The sequence below is a fragment of the Apteryx rowi genome, unplaced genomic scaffold (assembly GCF_003343035.1).
Source record: "Apteryx rowi isolate R43461 unplaced genomic scaffold, aptRow1 scaffold_537, whole genome shotgun sequence".
NCBI lineage: Eukaryota > Metazoa > Chordata > Aves > Apterygiformes > Apterygidae > Apteryx > Apteryx rowi.
The window spans coordinates 588,713-597,563 of NW_020450802.1; the positions used below are offsets into that span (position 1 = coordinate 588,713).

The 8,851-nt window shown below is 40.9% G+C and overlaps 1 protein-coding gene across 1 annotated transcript; it reads right to left on the reverse strand.

The window, feature by feature from the left end:
* Positions 1 to 1,137: 1,137 nt before the first annotated feature.
* On the reverse strand, positions 1,138 to 8,837 carry GABARAPL2 (GABA type A receptor associated protein like 2). Its single transcript, XM_026081104.1, has 4 exons — positions 8,714 to 8,837; positions 8,364 to 8,419; positions 3,774 to 3,946; positions 1,138 to 1,721 (listed from the first exon to the last, which is right to left on the reverse strand). Exons 1-4 carry the CDS (start codon positions 8,745 to 8,747, stop codon positions 1,631 to 1,633), a joined length of 354 nt encoding a protein of 117 aa, XP_025936889.1. The 5' UTR covers positions 8,748 to 8,837; the 3' UTR covers positions 1,138 to 1,630.
* Between the last annotated feature and the right edge of the window lie 14 nt (positions 8,838 to 8,851).

Sequence of the window (8,851 nt, forward strand, 5' to 3'; positions counted from 1 at the left end):
TAAAAAGTATTGTGGACTTCTTCTGAAAGTGCCTGTGAGTAAGACCTGTAAAGCCAAATACAATTTTAGGTATAAGGTGACTTAATGGGAGTTTCAGTTAGTATGAATCTGATTTAAGTTCAGAAAGTAATAAATTTCCACCCTGACTGGAAGCATTTAAAAAAAACAACTCTTCTGCACCATGGAGATTGAAAATGACTTTTTTTTTTTTTTTTTTTTTTTAAGGAATTTGAAGTATTAATAGTGACTCCTTGCTGGCTTACCATGTTCAAAGAGATGCTACTTTTCCAACTCTGTCTTGCCCTTCCCATAAGAGCATGAACTCCTGTGCTGTGTAATTAAATGCTTTTTTCCACTTCCAGCCTCCTAGTTCATAGTTCAGAGTCACAAGTTTGCGCTATATCATACAGCAAGCCCATTTGGAAAGAAGTTGAGCTTCATGAATAACCATGCTTCTGGGTTTTTGCAAAGCCTCTTTACTTTTGCTGTGTTGCACACATGCTTTGGCAATTATGCTCGTAAACTACAGGGAATGATCTTTCTTTTAAAGACAAAAGCTTGGCTTTATCTTTTTATTTGGCGTGCATCATTTATAATTCTAGTTGTTTCTCAACTATCTGAGTAAATCCGTTCTTTGGTTATGTAATGTCCTTACGCTGCTTACAGAGTTTTTACTTGGCAGAGACATGTATATTTTTATAACTACCTGTAACACAACTACTGTTTCCTTTTTCTGAAAGAGCTGCTCATGCAATTCTCTTAATCTGAACTCCTTACCAATTATTTCTTTCTGCCATAACTCATCTACAGATCATTTCTTCCAGTTCTCCAGCTCTCTGGTCCCCTATTTGTACTATTCCCTCTCCTAGGTACCTTTTTCCTTTTATGCTATTGTTCTTGTCATCTAGGTCCTGCTTTCCAAAGCCCATGGTGTTACTCCTCCACTGAAAGCCCAAGGGCTGCTCTTTTGATGAGACCTAGTAGCTCCGAAGCTATCAGTCTTGGTATGTAGAAACAGGTCCTTGYTTCTTTCTTGTATAGGCATCAGCATGGTAAACATTAACATCTGTATAGTATCTAGTAAATATGATATACAACTTTCTGACCAAAATGAAAGTAAAGAAAGGACAGCATTGCCTGTTTGTGGGAGGAATTTTTATTGTACTTGTTTGTTAATTGAGGAAGAGGAAAATATTAGCTCAATTCAACATGATCAGCATCTTTCTACTACTCGGAATAATCTAGGAAAGCCAGCGTTCCCATTACTAATTTAACATTTTCATTTTTGCTAAACTAACACTTCAAAACCAGAATAAATGCATATTCCTCCTTTTCATCATTTAGTAGCCCAACCACTTTGCTTTATTATTTAATCAGTGTCGTTAAACGTATTCCCCCAAAGGAGTGAAGCTCTGGGGATTCACAGCCATGAGAAAAAAATGCACAACAACAACAAAAAAAWTTTTGATAATTTACCAGTCTAATAAAACAAGACCTATTAGTATATTAGGAAATAAACCCAGTTACAAATGCATGTATATAGAAGGAACATCTGTGGATGTCATAACAGAAAATGATCAGCTATTTACAAGATACACAGCAGGATGGTGTGGTAGCCAAGACGCAGGATTCAGAAACCAAATGTGTTCTCTCCACTGTAGGCAACATACAAGAATCCATCCTCATCCTTCTCCTTCTCATAAAGCTGTCCCATAGTTAAGCTTGAAGAGAAGAAAAAATAAGAAACAGCTTGCTTAGATCATGACTGCTGCAAATGGTAACAGTTAGAACCTGACATAGACAAGGATTAATAAGAGCTAAAACTTAGAAATCTGTGTGTAAATTGAAATACGTAAATGAGAATATATGAAAAGCAGCTACTCCTGACTTCACAAAATGTTTCTGAGATTTCTGCAGAGTGCCTAGATTTTTACTGTTATATTTGTACTTTTACACACGTTTCCTCATTTTACTGGAAATTAGCTAATTAATATATTTCAGGTGCTGACTGATACATCACTACTGCCATAACTAATACCAAGATCATGAGCCTGACAGCACCTTCTCTGAATCCTTGTCTGCTCTAGACAGAACTGTCCGAATCTAGTCCGAATTCAGCTGGTCTCAAGTCTGCCAAACTATTATGCTTTTTAGACTGATTCTTCAAAGTCCATGTTGTTCTGGGGAGTAAAAGCTTTGTTGTTTGTCTTGTTAAAAAGTGGTGAGTTAAAACAGTGCTAACGCCAAAGCATGTGGCCAAAAAATTGCAAGTTAGCCAGAAACTAGTGTTTTTTTCAGTGGTTAGGGTTTTGAACGTTTTGTCAAAGACAAACATTTTCAAACAGAATAGATGGCCATTCATGATCTGCAGCCATATAGTTGCAGTCTTTAAGGGGATGTCTGATTCTGGGAGGGGGGCACCCTGTCTCCCAAGCAGTTACTTGGTAAATACAAATGCTCCAACCATCTACCTACAGATGAAGTAGGCAGCTGACATCAGTCAGTGGCACAAATAATGAATCCTCCTCAGCTCACTTTTTTTCCTGACTTTCCAAAAGTGTTTGAGAAAAGGCTAGTGAACTGAAAGATACAGACTGAAAGTGAGTGATCAGGAAGATGAGCATAGCTTTTTACCCAAGAGAGGAGCTGAGGAGAGTTGCAGGCAGTACATGAAATAGAAAGGAATTGGTAAGTAGTAGACAGAACCTCTGAATGAAGAGAGAGGGATGGCAAGAGTTAGCGGGTGATCTATGCAATATACTCCGACTACAACAGGAGCAGAGCCATTGACCTCTCCATTATATTCCTGTTTTTCTATTAGCTGAAGTTACCATTTTCACATTAATATTGAAGGTTCAAGGCCATATTTCTCTAGCATGTGAGAACTCATCATTAACGTGTCAGATAAGACAATGTGCCCTTTCTTTTTTTCCTGCTTGCCACTAGCAGTTCTACAGTACTATTAGAAAGACCACACTTAGGTATTTCTAATACTCTTAATGCAAACAAAGCGGAAAAAAGACAATCTTCACAAGTCCCTATTGTGTATCACAAAATGAACAAAAATATTCCTAGCAGGGTCCTGCAGGTTACCTGAAGGGCCTGATACTGTTACACAGGAAAGGGTTAATAAGGATAATACTGTATCTAAGCTGTGTAACATCATTATGTACTGGTTTTTCAAATATTATTAAAGCAGTTTTTGCATAGTAAGCTGTTGTAGTAGCTGCTTCTGCTATACATTTTCCTGTATGTAGCAAGCAACCAGCGAAAGTTATTCCTATATAAAAGCAACGTGAAAATGTCTTTCTATGCTCATTTTGTATAGAAAAGATAAATGATTAAAAAAAAAAAAAGCCAGCAAAATAATTTCTTTATGAGGTGACACAGATTAGGTGTTCTTCAGAATAATTTATCATGTTTGCTTTTGAGCATTTAACTGTGCAACTTTTTCATTACACTGAGAATGTTTATTTGCTGGCATTGATGATGTAAAAGATGTACTATTACTCAACCTAACATATCATAGCTACAGAGCTCACCCTCTTGCCCTGCCAGTAAATCATAATATATTTTGCAATCAGCTTTCCTTTCAGCTTAGCTTGAGAACTAAGGTGTTTATCAAGCTCTTGAGAAAAACTACCAGAGTGAGATTAAGATGTAACCGAACACTTTCTAAAATCACCAAGTAAGCCTGAGAGGGGGGTTACTGTCCCTCAGATATGCACAGGCTTGGTGAAATGGTTCTGAATACCAAGTGAACAGCCTCTCACCTGGATTGTGGGACAGTCTTGTCTACAAAGAGGAATATTGCTTTCTCAGATGGCAGTTGAATCCTCTTCCTGATGATCCACATGAACTGGGCCACAGTGATGTCAGATGGAACTAAATACTTCCTCTTGTCAATATCAACAATCTGAGATCCTGAGACCTTCTCCACTATGACCTATAAAGCACAGGCGTGAAGGTGAGGCTTTTCAGGACTGGTATAAACAGCCAATTTTGGTAAATCACTTACTGGTACAGGCTTACAACATTGAGGGGAGGGGAGAGACAAAAAGGTGTCCAGACCAGAATTAAACAAGAGTTAAGACTTCCTCAGCACTGTACAACCTGACTTTACAGTTGCACTAAAACCTATATTCATATGTACAGTCACTCAAAACTTCCTGTGCCTGAGGTTGATGGTCATGGGATATAAAGATGCGATATGCTTAAAATAAACCTGTGACAGACAGTGTACACATCTTTAACTTTTTGTACACTCATGATTTAAAATTATTGCATTTATTCATGCCAGGACAGTAATATCCTGTTGTGTTTAAATATGGCTATTTTCTAAAACAGAACTGCTAACTTTCAGAATACTCTAAAGTCTCCACATGCAGTATCTTAAAATAGTGTATTCTGCAGCAAATGCTGAGGTTAAGCTTTTGAAAAAAAGAGAGGAATCAGCATCCACTGAAAGGTTCAGAAGCACAGGCATCTTTAAAACTTCAGGTTTAGGAGTGGCTTGTCTGCACTACTTCCCTTAAACAGATTGCTGAATGAAGGGAGTCCAGGGCTTCTGGCTTCTCACTAACTCCTGTTGATAGTAACAAACTGAGGAGTCCATTTAACCATATTCTTTCCTTGCCCCATTCAGCTCTAGTGGAGTCATGGAAAATTCAGCAAGACTGCAGCACTGATAACTGAGCAATGGCAGGTGAGCTGAGGAAATGCATTCTTTGTACAGATGCTGCTTATTGTCTTTGTCACTATCTCAACATAGAAAACCATGAAAGTCATTGCTTGAAATCTTTCATTACACAGAGTTCTAGCCTGCAATTAGCATGCCTTATCCTCTTTCAAAATGTCATATGACTAAATAAAATCCCACAATACCAAGAAAAACAGTCTTAATATAAACACTATCTCTACCCTTCAAACTTAACTCTTCTTTGAACAATGTCCCAGGACGCCCCTAACAGATGACTGAAGGAACTGCCTTCAGATGGAGTATAGCAGGAAAAAAAAAAAAAAAAAAAAAAGATAAATTTCATCAACACTAAAGCAAAAATCAGTACTTAGGTAGACCAGAGGGTGTACCACCAGCTTATGATCTGCCACTTCACCTACTGTGCACAAGCCAGAGATACAAAAAGGACTTTCGGGTGCCTTCATCTGTAGCATTCAAGTATTTACTAATTTTATTTATTTATTTATTTATTTAAGTCTTTTGCATTCATCCTTGCAGCATAGTGTACCATCACACAAAGTATACCAGTATATGAGAAACTGTCGTGCCACACATACATATCCTAGATAACTCAGTCCAGTACTGAAGAAGCCACGATATATCTGAATATAGACAAAACTCTGATAGAGTTGTAGTGTGAATTGTGGTAGCATAATGCAAGGTTCTAGTTTGCCATAAACTGCATGGTCGTTTGTTCACAGTGCTGCCCTTGATTTGACCCATTCTGCCTGGGTTTGTATAACTCATCCTGCAAACAGCCAGTCAACATGCATTTCTGCCAGGCTCTATAATGCAATATGGCAGAGAAATGGAGCATGGCTGCAGTGCGCTCTGGAATACCACCTGGCCCGCCACTGATGTCAGTTGAACGCTCTAGCTCATTAACAGAAACGTGCTGTGATGTGATCCTGTCCACGTGCCTCTGCCAGAACAAATTTATGCCACCAGACAATCCAATGATGTATGTATCTGGTGTTATCAATGACATGATTACAGACTCAGTTGTTTGGATGAAGTTACGTGATGACAGTGAAGACATACTAATAAGGTGTAGGTTTTAGCTATACATGAATGAGAGTCAGATGGGACTCCTACTTAACCCCTTGGCCCTAGAAGGCCATAAGAAAAAAAAAACAAAAAATAAAAAACACCACCCATCCTTATGCTACCAGACTACAGGAACTTGGCTCTCCTTTGCCTACACCAGGAGAGTTTGGGAAAAGAAAACACGCAGGGACCCAAGCAGAGATGCTTAGTGAAGATGATGCTTACAGCATCATGAGGCTTTTGTCTGCCATTTTGGATAAAAGGAAAAAGACTGCCTGTGTCACTATTTTAGGATGTCTGCAGACTCAGTTTTGCAATAACACATTGATTCTGTTTTCAGTGAAGACCAGAAATTTTTTTTAACGTGAATAATGCTGAATATTTGTAACTGCACTCTAAGGCATGTGATTTGTTCTTTCATGTTAGAGCTGTCATGCTGTGATTCACTGGATGCTATTCTCCGCTTTGTGTTATGCTGCACTGACATTAGAGTATCTTACTTTATACGTTACAATGACTAAAGGAAGGAAATATGGCAAGAAGGCCGCAAACAAAACCACACAAAAAAAGCAACAGGTATGGGAGGAAGGAGAATTAAATATTGCTTGTAGAAAGGACCTGATGCTCATCACCCCACGCAGGCTAGGCCTTGAAGGAAAAATGATGCATGTGTGGGGAAGTAAGGCTGACAAGAGGTTCCAGTGGCTCCATTGCTTAGCTCTGCATTCCTCATTGCTGCAGCATATAGGTAATGCTCAAGTAAATTTACAAAATATGCTATCTTATGATCTGGAGAGGGTTCTCCTTATCTTTTCTTCAGCTTCCAGCAGCTCTGCCTACAGAAATAGAGAAAGAGAGCATACTAGCTGGCTCTTGTAATTTAATATGGGGGAATTTAGTGAAGAACACCAAGAGCATCCTGAAAGGAGTATTCAAGCCTTAAAAACTGATAATAATAATAATAATAATAATAATCCACCAGGCATTTTAGCTTCATGATGCAGAAACTGTCATAATTGGAAGTCTCAAGGCTGTTGGTGAACTGCTTCTAGGAAAACTTATAGAGACCTTTAACCCTTGGGCCACTTGATCCCCAGGCAAATTTAAAACAGCAGTGCTTAGGGGGCATGAATTTCTTCCAGCTCCCATTTTATTCATCTAAAGGGTCCAGGCCAGAACAAAAGCAGGCTGTTCATAGGCTATTTCAATGCATCTCAAGATGTTTGAGCTACAGAAACATCTCAAAAGCCAGGTAGCCAGATACAGCTGAGAACTGTTAAGAACTAAAGTCCCTTTGACCTATGTCACCCTGAATGGAGACTATAATCTGGAAAGCAGAAAACAGGCATTAAGTCTGAAAACACTTTTGATTATTCAGTGTCAAAATATATTTGATACCAACTGTTTTGTAAAAGATAGGCGGCTCAATTTGAAACATCAAGCAGAAAATGTGTATCTGCCCAGACAGAGCATCACACTGCAATTGGGGATTTAATTCTTCTGTCCATTCACATGTTTTGTCCATTCCTGATATATTACCTGACTCACACTATCAGTTTCCATGTCTCTCTCTATTCTTTAAAGTTATGAAAAATATTCTGGAAATGGACAAATGGATACCTGTGAAGATGTATGGTTATTAGCAGGCTATAGTCTGTATGTGAGGAGGTAGTTAGCCAAGTAGAGAAAGGAAAGGATGGGATCAACTTGCCAGACTGCAATTGGAGAAGATGCTGCTGCTGCTGCTGTCACAGAGTTAGGTGCGACTCAACAGCAGAGAAAGGCAAGTGACAAGATAAGGTTAAAGGTTCTTCCCTGGACTGTTCTGTCTATTGGATTAGTTATTTACCAAGAGATCAGATAGGAGTGGCACTAACTGGCATGTGGTCAGATGGGATGTAGGAAATTTTACTCACAAGCAGGTAAGTTGAGAATGTGGATATGTTAAGAGTTGTTACACAAGGTTATGAAGTGTGGTCATTTCACCAACTGAAATATGATAAAAGGGGTTGTGGGGTGAAGAAGAGAAGTCATTCACTAATTAGAAGGTAGGTAGGTAGGTATGCAGTGCAGAAAAGAGGGTCACCACTTGCATGGCTCTTCAAGCAACACGGCTTGCATGAGGGGAGTTCACCAAGATAAGATTGTTTAAAGGCATGGAACACATGAAGGAAAATCATCTCCCTCATGTAGCCATGGCAAAGGATTGTAAAGGCACAAAGAGTTTATGATCTTGCTTGGGCTCAGACACAGAAGGGAGTCTTCAAGAAGCTCAAGGCACAGGATCCTTGCTGGGACATAGTTGCTGTCAGAAGAAACCGGGGCATTGCTAAACTATAAATACACCTGGAAAGAGTTCAGAAAGTCAGGTACTCTTGTTTACTTGCCAATACCCATTGGGGCAGGGGGGGAATGCTGGATTACTTAGGTATGTTTGGGGACTCTTTAAACAGCTAAGGACACAGGAGGGAGGATAAATTTACTCAGTGGGATCTGGTCAAAGAAGAGAGAGCAGGATGGAAACAGCTTATCCACTCCTGTGTCTAAGTCCAGGGACAAGGCAGGCATGGTTACTCACCGGGACACGGTCAGGGTATTTGGCTCGGATTTTTGCCGACTCGACGCATCTGTGCTCTGTGAACAAAACTGGTAATTAGTCATTGCATGGTAACAGTAGGGCCCGCGTCCTAGGCAGAGTGGGCAGCGCCTGCCGGCATGGGAGCCGGAGGGGGACTGGGCCGTCTTGCCCCTAGAGAGGTCCCCGGCTGCTCGGAGGCCGTCCCAGGGCACCGCGCCGCCTTTCGCAGGGGCCGCCCGGGGCCGCCCGCCCGGATCACGACGAGCGGGCTCGGGGAGCAGGCCGGGGCCTAGAGAGCCGTGCGGCGCAGGGCCGCCGGCGGGCAGCGGCTAGCCCGGGCCCGCCCTTACCCAGCGCGTGGTCCTCCTTGAACATCCACTTCATGGCGGGGCCGGGCGGGGAGCGGAGCCAGCGGCGGCGGGGCCCGTGTACGGGCGGGCGGGGGCTCGTACCGGGCGGCCGGGCCTGTCACAACAACAACAACAACA

Excerpts from the sequence above, each read along its gene's own strand:
- GABARAPL2 (XM_026081104.1), bottom strand. The coding sequence starts at position 8,747 with ATGAAGTGGATGTTCAAGGAGGACCACGCGCTGG. Across the intron at positions 8,420-8,713 it reads CAAGGAGGACCACGCGCTGG|AGCACAGATGCGTCGAGTCG; the intron begins GTAAGGGCGGGC and ends TTTTGTTCACAG. Across the intron at positions 3,947-8,363 it reads AATACCCTGACCGTGTCCCG|GTCATAGTGGAGAAGGTCTC; the intron begins GTGAGTAACCAT and ends TGTGCTTTATAG.